Genomic DNA, 16,260 nt, shown 5'->3' on the forward strand with positions numbered 1-16,260 from the left:
CAATATAGAACCGTTACTCAAGTTTGTAATGCAGAATGTTGATGTGTCCGGTTTGAAATCTTACTAAAATGTTAAAAGGTTGCCCACTGCATTCATCATGAAATGTGCAAAAGTATGACAACATAATACCGACATTTTTCATGGTCTTTAAACCATTATCGGAAACAAAGATCATTAACTTGATGTCAGTTTTGTCTGAATGTTATATGTGAAAATAAAATAACAAAACTTTATCTACCATCACATATTGAAAATGGCTTTATAATTCAATAAGTAGATCTTACTAATACTGACAAGGGTTCAACACATAATTCACTTGACGTTACAGGGAATCGAACAAACTAGATTTAAATGGCCGCGTTACCCACTTGGCCATCGACCATGACATTTTCTTCAAAACATTGAAATTGGTCAACGACTAAAGTCACAGCAAATGAAGACAGTCTCTGGAATTGTATTTCTGAAACAAGTTATAATTCGATGCAGTCTGTATATATTGGTAAGGTTGTCGCAATAGATGTCCATATCCAGCTGACTGCCGCGATGGCCTCCTCGGTCCTGTGGGCGACGTGTGAGTAGCACTACTCTTACGTACTCTACGTGTCCCTAAATTCTTCAGAAACAGTTTCAGTGACCTGTTTCTGGAATTGGTAAAACAAAGTGCACTAATACTATTGTTGTAATGACAGACATGTTGCGACTGAATGGATGCTAATAGACCGTTGTATGCATGGGGTCTGATTTTGGTTGTAGTTTGGGTTGATTAATTCGTCTCAAGCTGGGACGTATTGGAGACATGTGGTATTTTCGACGTTCAGATTGATGAATCACTGCGTGCTTCACAAATATATGGATCCTTGTGGAATAAGTTTCGTGGTTAGTTTTCTGGTGTGGATTTAATTAAGTAGGGTTTGTTCTAGTGTTTTCTGTTATTCCAATCAAACGACGGTGTTTGGATACTGAGAATCGTTAACACATCGCACCCATGTGGGCAATAGAACTCTGAGGTTCGGTAAGATGCGTTGAAACTTTATTTATAAGGATAACCCACTGCCTCTTGTTTTAAAGGGAAGTGAATTGGATTGACTTTAAGGTATTTCGAAGCATATAGCGCTGATCAAAAGTTAAATGCCAATACAGTTCGTTGTATAGCTCGGCTATTTACACTGTTTCAACATGTAAATACGGCTGATACTGCTCTTTACGAGTGTTCCTCTGTATCGATGTGCATTGCATGGTAAGTCTTGATCATAGGTTGTGGTCGTCTAAACAGACAAAATCTCAGTCTTTGGCATCGAACACTGATGGCATTGGTTGATTGTCGGCCAACATTTGCATTCTCCCATCTTAGTGTTACAACATGGGTACAAAGTGTGAAGCCCATTTCTGGTATCCCCCGCCGTGATGTTGCTGGAATATCGCTAAAAGCGGCGTAAAATTGAACTCACTCACTCTTAGTGTCAATTTGATGGCTGTTATTTAGTGAAAAATGAAAGGTGTTCGAGGTAATCCAACTTCAATCATAGCACTACCACTGAATGAGATAAAGAGGCGAAGTGTATGCGTGCTTGCGTGCGTGCTTACGTGCGTGCGTGCGCGTATGTTGGGTACATGTTCTAGTCTGGAACAGTGCAGGTCGCCTTGAGATACAATGTCACGGTTTACCATGTCAACCGCTTTCAGACACAGTATACTAATAGTCTCCGTTTTATCCCATTAACGTTCAGATCCAGACATTAAAAACTACCACTGTGAAATGGTAACGCAACAGTCCCGAATGCCACGATCAGCTGCCCGTTACTTTAAATCTCAGAATAGCCCCTGTCTCCTCCATACTCACTATAGGTCTCAGCTATGTGATATACGTTCACACCTCAGATAGGGCATTATACCATATACTTAAATTTTCTCAAAAGCCATGATATTACTGAACAGTTCTTACCAATAAAACTTTATATATAACGATCAGAGTTACAAGGGTTACAAGAAGGCCATTTATAGGTTTCCTGTACAAGAACGTCTCATGCCTGAAGTAGTTCTGAAGACCACACGCGATACATAAACATATCTCTATAACCCACGGCTCGCTTACTCATTGATTCAACCGTCACAAGCAGACAGAATAAGATACCTCCCGAAATCTAATTAATACTGGTCGATAGGTCGCAGCTCGGAACCGACAACTGTTACTATGTGGAATATATGGAGCAGATGTAGATGGTTATTCCCAGGCCTGGTGCAGTGGCTGTATGATGTGTTAAATGAGCCACAGATACAAACTACAAATCATCTGACGTCCAGCTTCTAACGAGATGCCGCTAGAGGACTGAGTACCTATAAATATTTCTCTAAGAAATCGCCGCTCTTGCTAATTAAACCCGATCAATGGAAGGGTTGGTCGATAAGGAAGGACAGTAGGGGTCGTTCATATTTTATGTGATCTAATCCCGATGGGAATGCCCAAAGTTTCAATGTGTATTTTTTCAAAATAGCTTGAGATATGGCTTTATGTTGGAACGAGGGAAGCAGCATGTCGTGTGATGAGTGAGTGAGTGAGTGTGATGTTTGATATTTAGAGTGGATGGCTGTTTGAGTGCGTTCAAATGAATGAGTCGATAATTAAGTTAAATCATTGCAGTCGTTTCTATCAACATTTTATGGCGACTTGCACTGTAATGTGTGTGTGTGCGTTTGTTTTTGGCAAAATATACTCCCCGTCAAAAGTTTAGACTCACTAGTGTAAATGTAGCCACTTACTTAAGTCAACTCTTCTAAACTAGATTTTGCAAAATTTTCATACTGTTCAAAGGTACTGTTTACACATGAACTGATGTATTGTAAAACAAATTCGTAACGTTGAAAAGATTATTATCATGGGTTAAAAAATGATGAAACTGAGCGAAAATTGGCGAATTTTAACAAAGTTTTACACCACAACACAGCTGTTCACATGCACGATATTAGCACATGCATTTTAGCAATTTAATACATTATCCTCGTGCAATTCATTTCCATATAGTTTGCAGTTGGTTCCCCAAAGTTAGTGGAGAAATTCATCTTCGATGTAACCACACATATATGCAGTGCTTTAAGTGAGTCTAAACTTTTGATGGGTAGTATTGGAATGAGGGAAATAAGGTGTTGTGAGATGAATAAGTGAATGAGTGAGTTAGTGTGATGCTTGGTGTTGAGAGTGGATGGTTGTTAGAGTGCTTGCGTGAGTGAATGAGTCAAAATTAATTATTATCGTTTTCATCAGTATTTCCATTCTATGGCGACTTGTTACTGTAATGTGTGTGTGTTTGCTGTTGTGGTGACGCACCTTAACAACAGGGCGGTGACCACTTGACCATCTGCGTATCCGTAACAGTAGCAAGAGAAGTAGTGTTCTGAGTAATACTGACAGCCACACGAGGCACCTATGACATTGGTAACGGACCAGCTGTGGTGGTACTATGGTCCATAGAATGTGACAGTCTTCACAACCTTGTAGCTTGATTGTTTAGTGTTTTCGCATTGAAAATTTTGAATTAGTATTGAGCTGTGAACCATGTTCACTGGAGATAAATTGTGCCCATGGGCGCCTTCCGGGATTTTCAGGCTAGCGTGTGCCAAATATATGAGCGCTTGAGCTCAGACCATCCCTATACCACATAAAGAACTTGATATATGACATGTGTCATTGTTACATCTTTAACAGGGGGCACGGAGGGCCTCGTGATTTGTAACGCCACAGTCGCTGTGCAGAGTTCCTATCTATCAGAGTGCCAGAATCCCACCATTGTGGGGTCACTCACTCATTCACTCACTCACTCACTCACTCACTCACTCACTACGCTGCAGTATTTGGCCTACCGACACCTCTTTCACAACGATCGCTCATGCAAATTTAACGTTACAGTCGTTATGTCTTCAGCCTGTTTATAGCGCCATATTTCACACCCCTGTGGCTTGATTGGTCAAGTTTTTGTATCGAATATTCTGCAAAAGGAGTCCGGCTCGGCTTTGCAATATTCTGACGTCAGGTTTATGACTCCCATGAGAGCCTTTTCAAAATTAACAGACAAAAGTGAGTTAAATATATGAGCGCTTTAGCTCGGGTCATCAACAACTTGAAATGTAACATGTTTCATTTAAATTTTTTGGACGCTGTCCCATAAAACATCATATTACAAATCACGCATTATCACAGGAAAGCCCAAAGTGAATCAGGACCATGACACCCATGAGCAGAGGTACGATGCTGAGAAGGTAGAGACATTATCTTGGTGAATCTGGGATTCAACTTCGCCTTCATTGGTTCGTCACACACAACCCCTGTCCGAGGCATGGAGTTAAACATTTTCTTTACATAATCACTTTTGTTTGAGACAGTCATGTTTGTCTAGAGAATGTTTGTATTCAGTTCTTTATGCGTCCTAGACTGTTCCATGCACGTACGAGTCCTCGTGGTCTTGTTTTAAACGTCGGCAAAAATCAATAGACTAACGTATTTGTATTGAAACGTTCACACTCTTATACACGCAGGGGCTGTAGACATGTTCTGAATCAGTGTTGGTGCATTTCACTTCGTACCACTACGTACCAGCATGTACCACCAACCATGTACCACCAACCATGTACCACCAACATGTACCACCAACCATGTACCACCAACCATGTACCACCAACCATGTACCGCCAACCATGCTCCACCAACCATGTACCGCCAACCATGTACCACCAACCGTGTACCATCAACCATGTTCCACCAACATGTACCACCAACCATGTACCACCAACATGTACCACCAACCATGTACCACCAACCATGCTCCACTATGCTCTGACACGTGTCACTATGTTCCACTATTCATCCTTGTCTCGACTATGTTCCACTATGCACCCAAAGGTCTAAACACTGTTCCTCTGTGCATCCCTGTCCTCTACCACACACCTCTGCAATGTACCCCTATACACCACTATCCTCTACTATGCTTCACTAGTCATTAGTCACTATGGATTCCTATACATCACTATAGTCTACGGAGCTCCACCATACACAGCACTTTTGACAGTGCTCTGCTGTATAAATGCTCCACTAAGCACCACTATTCCCTAACATGCTCTACTGTATGGACTGTCTCCTAATATGCCCACTAAGCACCACTATTCCTAATATGCTCTACTGTACTGTCTGTCTCCTAATATGCTCTACTAAGCACTACTATTCCCGAGCATGCTCTACTAAGCACCACTAATCCCGAACCTGCTCTACTAATCACCACTATTCCCAAACATGCTCTACTAAAGCACCGCTATTCCCGAACATTCTCTACTATGCAGCACTATTCCCGAACAAGTTCTACTAAGCACCACTATTCCCTAAAAACAAAATCTACTATGTGCTACTATTCCTTAACACACTCTTCTACTAGCGCTACCCCATAACAAGCTCTTTTACGCGCTACTGTTCCTGTACATACTATTCTATGCACCACCAGTCTTTAACATGCTCTACTAAGCACCACCATTCCTTTAGATAATCTACTAAGCACGAATATCCACTAACATGCTCTGCTATGCACTAGTATTCCCTGATATAATCTACTATGGGCCACTATTCCTTAACACACTCTTCTACTCAGCGCTATCCCCTAACATGCTCTTTTACGCACCACTATTCTCACTATTTCTTACTATTCAAAATATTTACTATGCACCACTACTACTATTCTCATCTAAAAACCACTATTTCTATGCACTGCTATTGTTTGCAGTATTCCGCTATTCCAATCTACTCTCTACAGTGCTCGACTATACACCACTATTATCTGCTGTGCCCCGACCGCATCCGCGATGTAGGGGACTGAGTTTCGGCCTGGAGAGCGCACGGGTACGGGTTCGATCACGGTTCCATCATACGAAAACGCTTCAAAAGCCGTTGCTTGTTTTTCGCTGCCTGTGGTTCAGTATTCAAGGGATAAAACCAGGTTCAGTCAGCATGCTTTGTCTGAGTGGGGTATTCTTGTTAGACTGCGACATGGTGTCTCCGTGGCCTAGCACTATAACACCGACACAAAAACTATACAAGTGCAATAAATGTGAACGCTATTTTAAACCCCAATTCACCTCACCCAAAAACTACAATGCTCGAATGTGCATCAGTACATCACCTCTACAGTACTCGACTTGCCCCACGATTCACTAATATGCTCCACTATACACCATCGTATTCCAATTGAGTAGATCGATGCTCATGTTGTTGATCTATGGGTTATTTACAGACCGCCGCCATGTGGCTGAAATAGTACAGCGTTAAAAAACAAACTAACAAGCAAAGAAACTAATGTCTACGGTGCTCCAATATACACCACTAGTGTTTAGGTGCTCCAAAATACACCGATATTGTTTACGGTGCACCAATATAAAGTTTTCCATTGTCTACAGTGCTCCACTATACACCACTATTGTCTACAGTACTCCACTATACACCACTATTGTCTACGGTGCTCCACTATACACCACTATTGTCTACAGTGCTCCACTATACACCACTATTGTCTACAGTGCTCCTCTATACACCACTATTGTCTACTATTTGTTTGTTTGTTTGCTCCACTATAAACCACTATTGTTTAAGTTGCTACATTATACACCACTATTGTTTACAGTGCTCCACTATACACCACTGTTGTCTACAGTGCTCCACTATACACCACTATTGTTTACGTTGCTCCATTATACACCACTATTGTCTACAGTGCTCCACTATACACCACTATTGTCTACAGTGCTCCACTATACACCACTATTGTCTATGGTGCTCCACTATACACCACTATTGTCTACAGTGCTCCGCTATACACCACTATTGTTTAAGTTGCTCCACTATACACCACTACTGTTGAAGTTGCTCCACTATACACCACTATTGTCTACAATGCTCGACTATACACCACTATTGTTTAAGTTGCTCCACTATACACCACTATTGTTTAAGTTGCTCCACTATACACTACTATTGTTTAAGTTGCTCCACTATACACCACTATTGTCTACAGTGCTCCACTATACACCACTATTGTCTACGGTGCTCCAATATGCACCAATATTGTCTACAATGCTCCACTATACACCACTATTATCTACGGTGCTCCACTATACACCACCATTGTCTACGGTGCTCCACTATACACCACTATTGTCTACAATGCTCCACTATAAACCACTATTGTTTACGTTGCTCCACTATACACCACTAGTGTTAACGTTGCTCCAATATACACCTCTAGTGTTTAGGTGCTCCACTATACAGTAACACCACTATTGTTTACGTTGCTCCACTATATACCACTAGTGTTAACGTTGCTCCACTACACACCACTATTGTCCACGGCGCTCCACTATACACCACTGGTGTTTAGGTGGTCCAATATGCACCACTATTGTCTACGGTGCTCCAATATGTTCCAATATTGTCTACGGCCCTCCACAATGGACCACTATTTTTAGAAAACCTTCAAAATAATCACTGGATAAATTACTGAATTTGAAATACGTTCCTCATGCGTTATGACAACCAAGTAAAACTGAAAGACTGATACCTGGATATTCCTATTCCTGAAATCTAAATTACTGGCAGCTACATTACTGACATATCATTACATATGGGGATCTACTACTGGATCCGTTGTCGTCATTATTATACAGAATATCAACCGTCACATGGTACGCCAAAAACACTGTACAGGACATCGGGCGATTGACTTCTGAAAACTCGTACACATGATTTCCGTACATAGGTTACTTGTGTCCCTCCTTATGACTTTGACCTTCTCATTAAAAAAGTAAGTTGCTTACTTTGACAGTAGATATGTTACAGGAACAGAGGATTGGAATCACCGTCTATGTCTGAATATTGTGTCAGCTTTTTGTGACACCACATGGGGAAATTCGCTCCCGGTGCTGGGGCCAGGGGCAACTACAATGTCATTCCTGGATGACTGTTTGCCATCGAGCACGACGTCTTGAATCGTTGTTCATATCAACCACGGATCTTCCTGGCCTTGACTCGGTATAATTATGTCGCCGTGATGTATCTGGAATATTGCAAACCCACACATAAAATAGTTAAGTGAGTGAGTTTAGTTTTACGCCGCTTTCGGTATTATTCCAGCAATATCACGGTGGGGGACACCAGGAATATGCTTCACACATTGTACCCATGTGGGGAATCGAACCCGGGTCTTCGCCGTGACGAGGAACTCTTTAACCACTGGGCTATCCCGACCCGAAATAGTTAAGACAACAACGTTGTAGTGCCCAAAATGGTGCACGAGTGATGAAGCAGTTCCAGCATAACGCCGTGATAGAACTGAAAAAGGGCTCAAAGCTGATGAACCTGACTCCCTCACTCACTGTAATGCAACATACATTATATGGAGTATATTTCCTAAATTCGGGAAACATATCACAAGCATGAAAATGTATTCTAAAGTCGAAACTATGGGGACATAAGAATCCGTTACCGTGCTCTACTTTGTGAAAACCTAATCTGCTTACAATTGACTGTCTATGACCAAGTAATCTGTCTACTCGGGCCGAGTAGAATGACAAAAATACACATTTAATCTGAAATCAATAACATCTAATTAGATATGTCTTCGTTTGATGGGATATTAAGTTGTTCCAATAGAAAATATCGGAATTTCCCAATTTAAAAAAATCATTTTTTCTAAAAAGAAAGTCCATGGCGTCTCTACTTTGGTATATACTAAAGACAAAAAACATGTTTCAGTGTGTGGTTCGTTTCACAGGGACATTGGAATCTAACTGAACGTCAGGCGAAATACATCGGTATATGCAATCGATAAGCTCAGTTGAGAAACTGAGTCATAGTGAAAGCCGGTTTTGCGGTTTCGGTGGAAATGCTTTCACACCAAATCCTGTACAAATGTGCATTGACGAAATTCTCTGATATCTCCTGCGAGAAATTCTTCTATTTTGACAAATCCGGATGGTGCGTTATTCAGAAAACTCTCAGAGCTCACGTTTGTGTTAAAAAGGGTGTTTTTTTCAGTTTTTGAAATAAACCTCAGTATCTTCCGCATCGACGCAGTCAAAAAGTGTACAATACAAGTGTAATAATCTTACGGGATATGTAAACATTGATGTTTTCTTCTACATCGTGTATAGAAATCTGGCAACGGATTTCTGAGTGAAATATTTCCTTCTTAGATATACATGAGCTGAAAATCTTACAGTCGCAAATGAATTGCATTTATCTTTTTCACAATATAGAGAAAACGGCAAAGCATAAACATCATTTGACTGAAAGGCGAACGCTTACAATTTACACAGCCTCTCGCTGAAACAAAATCCCTTTATATGATAATAACTGTAGGGACGGAAGGTGCAATCGCTTGGACGAATATATGTGTACATGTAGATCTTGATACATACATGCACACGCACACGCACACGCGCACACACACACCAGGGGCGGATACAGCTTTTTGAGAAAGGGGGGAGGGAGAGCACAGCTCATTTGCACTCACTTTCAATGGTCATTTAATAAACTATCAGGAGGGGGGGCCACCCATGAACACCCCACCCCACCCCCGGCTGGATCCGCCTATGCAGAGAGATAGACTCACATGTTGTTGATTGAGACTTGCTACACCTTTATTTCACAAACCGCTAGTCACACATTCTTTGCACCACATTATTTCTCTTTCGTTCAGTTGTAAACCTCAAGCCCTCAATGAAGTTAAGAAGCAAGATCTTCCACAGGTTCAACTGTCTGAATTTGAAATCTTACTTTTTGCTTTTAAATGTAGCTGCATGTTTCCATCAAAATTGTGCATTTTATAGACTAAGCGTTGGTTCACCAAGCCGCGGTGTTCACGACGATTCTGCAAAGCTTTACTTCCAAATGCTAAGAATTGCACGCACATCAATTTGATCGTGTTTCTGCATCTATGTCTCACATGATTCTTGTCAAATTAACAATTTCAACGCCAATCTAGCTTCAAAATGAACATACAAAAAAATAACACCTGATAGAGCTCGAGCACGACGCTTAACTCAAACAGTTCAGGTAACACCTAACACAATCTTCGGAACCTCAATCTACAATTTACTTCATATCTCATACCATTTCCGACTTAATTGCCTGCCGTGTGTATCAATGTAGACGGACTGTGAAAATTCATTATCGGAGATGTCGTGAATGGGCACTTATTTTATCGATTTTGTCTTCTTAGAGACGGCTTAAGACGATAAATATACAGAGAGCAGTAGTGTTTGTTCAATCGATTTTAAGTTTGTCCCCAATTTGCTAGTCTGAAATGAAGTTTTGTGGTTATAAAGCTATTACCAGCATCCTAATTTGATCTGTAACGGTGATTGAACGACATGTAATATCTTTAGCCCTAGGTTGTGTTTTGACAACACTTCCAACCTTTTAATCAAGGGGTTTATATATTGGCATAGAATCTGCGCCCATGCCACGAAGTCTGCTATGTTAACAGATTGCTTACACAGACTGGCTGCAGTAGGGATTATAGGTGTGGATCGTTACCTCCACCGAGCTATCAAGATAATTTCTAGCGATTTTGCTATCTGTTCACTCTGGTATGTGACGGCGCGTGGATAAATCGTATTTAACATCTTGGTTTAAAGGCTACTTGTGTTGTTATGTCACAATGTTTGAATTAACAGGCAAAATTGGAATGAACGCTGAGGATATTTAGGTGATGGTTTGTTCATAAAATGTTTCATATCCCGCTGAACCCCCTTGTGGTCTTAATTGCGTTGACTGTCGCTGAAGAGCTTCTGTTCTCGTAGGGTAGGCTGTAAATGGATGTTACTCTCGTAACATTGCACATGAATAAATACAATCAGAATTTGGTTTTTAAGCTTAGTTCTTTATAATACCGTTGGGATGACATGCCAGAAAAGTTTGTGGAAAGAGTCGAAAAGAGGTACAATTGTAATTATATTCCTCCACTTGATGATGGAGTGCACATGGTCAGGCCCCGATTTCTCGAAACAAACTTAAGTTTGTACTCAAATATCAAACTGAGTTTGACAATTTGAAACAGCTGCATTTTTAAAATAAAAAAGCCCAAACAACTTAAGTATTCTATTCACCGAACTCAAATTGTCTACTGTGTTTGAGTTTAATATCGCTTTCAGTTCAACAATGGGAAATGCGTTTTCTCAAATTTGAGTAAAAATTTGAACTTAAGTCAAAACTCAGACTTAAGTTTGTTTCGAGAAATCGGGGCCTGGATTGAGCCATAAAACACAGTGGTTGGTACTGTGAGCAACAACCCACGCTAGTGGTGAACGATGACACGCTGTCAACCAAGTCACCGAGCATTACCGTTATTTGGTCGTCTCTCTTGTTGATGAGACCAATCTTACCCAGGAATTCACACAAAGATGGGATGTGGGGTAACAAATACTCGCCCTGGCTGACTGTGCGTCGGGCAAATCTCGTGCTGTCAACCGCTGGTTTGCCTCGTACAGAATCGAATATTTACAGACCACCATGGTATAAGTATGCACTAAGGGTGCTTTGAGTGAGTGAGTTTAAATTTACGCCTCACTCAGCAATATTCCAGCTATATGACGGCGGTCTGTAAGTAATCGTGTCTGGGACCAGACAATCAAGTGATCAACAGCATGAGCATCGTTCTACGCAATTGGGATACAATGACATGTGTCAACCAAGTCAGCGAGCCTGACCACCGATCCCGTTATCCGCCTCTTACGACAAGCATGGGTTACTGAAGATCAATATTCTAACCCGAAGGGTGCTTTGACAGGGTCTGCCTAAAGACATATGATAATAGTCCCATAAGTTAGAATTGGTCTTTAGCAACCCATGCTTGTGGTAAGAAGCGACTAACGGGATCGGAGGTGGTCAGGCTCGCTGACTTGGGTGATGCATGCCATCGTATCATTTGCTTTGATCGATGTTTGTTGTTAATCACTGGATTGTATGGTTCATACTGGAATATTTGCAGACAACCACCACATAGCAGGAATATTCTTGAAACCTTCAACAACAAACAAACTCAATTCCCAGGCAACAGGAGGTTAACTGTCCCATTACCATTTGTAATTATATCAGCTTCCCATTCGCTGTTGTGTGCACAGAACCTCATTTGATTTTGATATGCATCTACGAATACATTTTATTATATTATAAAAGTAATATGTCAATGTTTCCTTCTTAAGTTATGCAGATGGCGTAGGCCAAATAGGAGATCCCTGTCAAAGCTTGACCTTCATTAATAATGTCAGATGTGTTTATTTTCCTCTATACTTGATTCAAACATCTCTTGTTTACTTCCAGTGTTGTTGTCGATATGTGCCTCTCACATAGAAGCGGCCAAACGGGTCAGTGCAAGGCAGGTACTTCTCGATGGCCTCCCTGACGTTGTGCCAGGGTACACCAGGAGGCGGTCAACCCGGGACACAGAGACAGTCAGGAGACGGGAAACGAGGGAGGTGTTCCAGCTAGCTGAAGGAGAATCGTTCGAGGACACAGAAGAAGCCAACACGGTGCAAGGAACACGACAGGTCAAAATGAAAGAAAAGTACCACGGTCAAGAAGTGTTTGGTGCATCGGTGACACTGACCATGACGGAAGAGTCTGGGATTGTAGTTGATGCTACCGGAGACTATGTCAGGAACATTCAAGAAGACTTTAACGAACCTACAGGAATTTCACTGAAGCCCAGCTGTTTGATCAGTTGATTGCTTATGCTGGTGACGAAAGTAGGGTTGGGGATATAAAAGGCAGAAGTATTGCGTATGAAGTATACGTAGATGAAAATGAAGTGTCTCATCCTGTTGCTGTAGTTGAGTATTTAATTGAGACCGATGATGTTGTGAAACGTCCTAGGGGTTTTGTCAACACGAGGACTGGGGAGGTTATGTCCTATTATGACGCAATGGAGACTTGTTTTGATGGGAATGAGGAAGACATGATCGGTGGAAATAAGAAAATCGGCATCATCCATTATGACGGCACACATAGATGCTTGGAGTTGAGACAAGAGAATGGCATATGCTATTTGGAAAATGAACATGTGAAAGTTGTGGATATGAACAACTCGGCCATAGAGAGATCAATTGGGGTGGCTCATTTTGATTGCGCTGGGAATCTTAATGACAGTATAAATGGCGCATATTCACCTTCTGTAGATGCTCTGTACTATGGCACTCAAATTGTCAAAATGTTCAAGGAGTGGTACGACACAGAACCAATCAGAGGAGGACTCACACTCAGGGTTCATTTTTCACGAAACGTCATGAATGCTTTCTGGAACGGCCACAATGTTTCGTTTGGAGATGGCAGGAGGCGATTTATCTATCCATTGGTTTCCCTTGATATTGCTGCCCATGAAATAGCCCATGGTTTCACCGAACAACACTCTGGCCTCATCTACATTGGACAGTCAGGAGGACTCAACGAGGCCTTTTCGGACATGGCGGGTGAAATGGCAGAGCTGTTCACCAACGCAACTGACTGGCAGGTTGGTGCCGACATCATGTACAGACGACCCATGCGGTTCTTTGCCAACCCCGAGAAGGATGGAAGATCGATTTCCCACATGGATAAATATTCGGACAGAATGTCTCCTCACACGACGAGCGGTATATACAATAAGGTGTTCTACCTCCTAGCGCACGAATATGGCCTGAATCCTATAGAAGTCTTCCGGGTGTTCCTCCATGCCAATAAGATTTACTGGCAGCCCCTGACCAACTTCATCAACGGAGCGTGTGATGTCATGCAGGCAGCCTATGACATGGGACAGCCAGGAGAACCTTTTGCCAGAGCATTCAGAGAGGTAGGGATTGACGTTTGTGACGTGGAGGACCACCTGCTCCACCTGAGGCTCAACCGGACTAAAGACGACATCACCGTCTCAAACGCATCCAGTCCCGCGTTTGGTATAGATCTGCCAGACTGGAGTAAGGAGATCCTGATCGAGGCCGCAAGTGACGGCGGAGATGACATCACCATCACAGTTTTCAGTGAGTCTTGGAAGCTGATCAATGACTCCACTGTTCCAATGGTTCAGAGCGCTAATCGTGTCACGTATGACGTAAGCGGAGCAGGGCCGCATTTCTACGTCATCCGACTGTCTACCGGAGGATCTCCCATGACAAATGTCCGACTCACTGCAGGATACACTTGCCAAGAGAACTATTCGACTTCGAACCACAAGTTTACCCTGTACTTCAACAAGGAATGTGGAAATGCATGAATAACAGAAAGAGGATGGGTGGTAGCATACTATTAGCATATACAAGAACGGGTGTTGAGAACAATGCGAGGTGAAGCGGGCCTTCCAAACAATATCCCAGAACTTTTATGTGCTGATAATATGCATTTACCCTGACGTTAACCACAGCCAAACATACTCAAAGGGAAAAGCGTGTCCTCCTTTTTTTGTTATTCTTTCGGGAAATGAATATTTCAGTGGAGTCGTTATGGGCTAAGGGAGAAACATTATGTCTTTCCTACATACTTTTCACAATTTGTTTAGTCTTCGAAGTCGTTTTACACAACAAAATTGATCATTCAAATTCTGTCCACGTTGTAGCTTCTCATCGATCAATACAAATTAACAAATGGTTACATTGAGGAAATTGGACGCGTGACGTTCCCTTTGATCTTTAAATATACATGTATACATAAAAACGGTATCAAACAACCCGCTTGCTGTTAGAATAATGATCAAATCGTAAAAGCAATAGTGGCGATATTTCTTAGTAACGTCAGTTATCAATTAAGATGTGTACGAAAACACACCCTTGCCTTGGAGTATGTATCGAAACTCTTCATGGTACGTATGAACAGCAACAAACAGGAATGTTTTAATCTCGTCACTACAGTCATGGTGGTGGGGAGTAAACCTGTACACAACGTGATTAAATCGTGATTTGTACCTATAAATCATCCTTCAGATGTGTGGCAGATAGCAACCAAGCTGAAGCGAAAGTAAAATCCTGCTTAGTATCCATGCTCCCAGCAAAATTAAGCTGAAAAACACTGGTGGTAGATCAGAGATGCATCTCGTCTTTTGTCACGGCGTAATGTTCCAAATAGTGTTTGTTTCGAGATGCTGTGTCTAGAATCTGTTTTTTCACCTGACAAGGGCATATATATACTCAGCAGCAAAACAAAACGTCAGTACGAATTCAAAATTAGATAGGCACTGTAATCAAATCATTACAGAAATGGACATAATAAGCGGATCAGAAACATTTGTGAACAATATCTTGACACATCAATGAATAACTCAGCACAATTTCAAGACATTACGTGAACGTTTGCAGTCCATTCAGACCTTTGACTTCAGTATCTAGTGTGACCACCACGGCACGAGCGGCAATAACTGCAGCAAAGCGTCGATGCATGGAGTGCACCAATCAATTGATGAAGGCCATTGGCACCTGGAACCACACTCTGATAAAGGCCTGGCGCAATAAATCGGCTGTGTTCGGCCGTGGTATGACATTATTCAGTCTCCTCTGAATTTCATCCAAAAGATGTTCAATTGGGTTTAAATCTGGACTAAGGGCTGGCCACTGCATAATGTTGACACCATTCTGCTGTAGGAAGTCCCGTGCAGCTCTGGCAGTATGGGTCCGGGCGTTATCATGCTGGAAAATGTTGTTCCGGTGACGTGCGAAATGTGGTATGACGTGGGGTCTGAGAGCTTGGTCGATGTAGCGCACCGCTGTGATGCCGCCTCCTCTCCCTGGACCTAGTTTCTAGAACACCACAGGACTCACTCTCTGGTTCAGGCCTATTCCACCCCATACCATAATGCTTGCACCTCCCCCTGAGTCTCTTTCCACAACACATTGGTCTGAGTAATGCTGGCCACGTCGTCGCCATATTCTTGTTCTGGCATCTGCAGTTCATACGCAGTACCGACTCTCATCTGTGAACAGAACAGTTCTCCATTGCCTGTATCGCCAGTTTTGGTGTTGTAGGGCAAACTGTAGACGTTCCCGCCGATGACGAGGGGTGAGGATAGGTCCACGGTAAGGTCTACGGCAATGGAGGTTCCCGCTGTTAAGACGTCGGCGTACTGTATCAGTACTGATTGGTCTTCCGTGTGTTTCCACTGTCTGGCGTGATGTTTTGGATGCCTGCACGATGAGATGCTGTACATGCTGTCGCACAACATGGCGGTCTTGTCGTCTTGTGGTCACCTTTGGTCTGCCAGTACAGGGGCGATC

The 16,260-nt window shown here is 42.2% G+C and overlaps 1 protein-coding gene across 1 annotated transcript; it reads left to right on the plus strand.

The window, feature by feature from the left end:
* Nucleotides 1-519: 519 nt before the first annotated feature.
* On the plus strand, nt 520-15,261 carry LOC124275566 (virulence metalloprotease-like). The gene is made up of 2 exons (XM_046711147.1): nt 520-571; nt 12,350-15,261. Exon 2 carries the CDS (start codon nt 12,933-12,935, stop codon nt 14,271-14,273), a length of 1,341 nt encoding a protein of 446 aa, XP_046567103.1. The 5' UTR covers nt 520-571; nt 12,350-12,932; the 3' UTR covers nt 14,274-15,261.
* The last annotated feature ends 999 nt before the right edge of the window (nt 15,262-16,260 follow it).

The sequence above is a fragment of the Haliotis rubra genome, unplaced genomic scaffold (assembly GCF_003918875.1).
Source record: "Haliotis rubra isolate DU_JTF1 unplaced genomic scaffold, ASM391887v1 Scf20, whole genome shotgun sequence".
NCBI lineage: Eukaryota > Metazoa > Mollusca > Gastropoda > Lepetellida > Haliotidae > Haliotis > Haliotis rubra.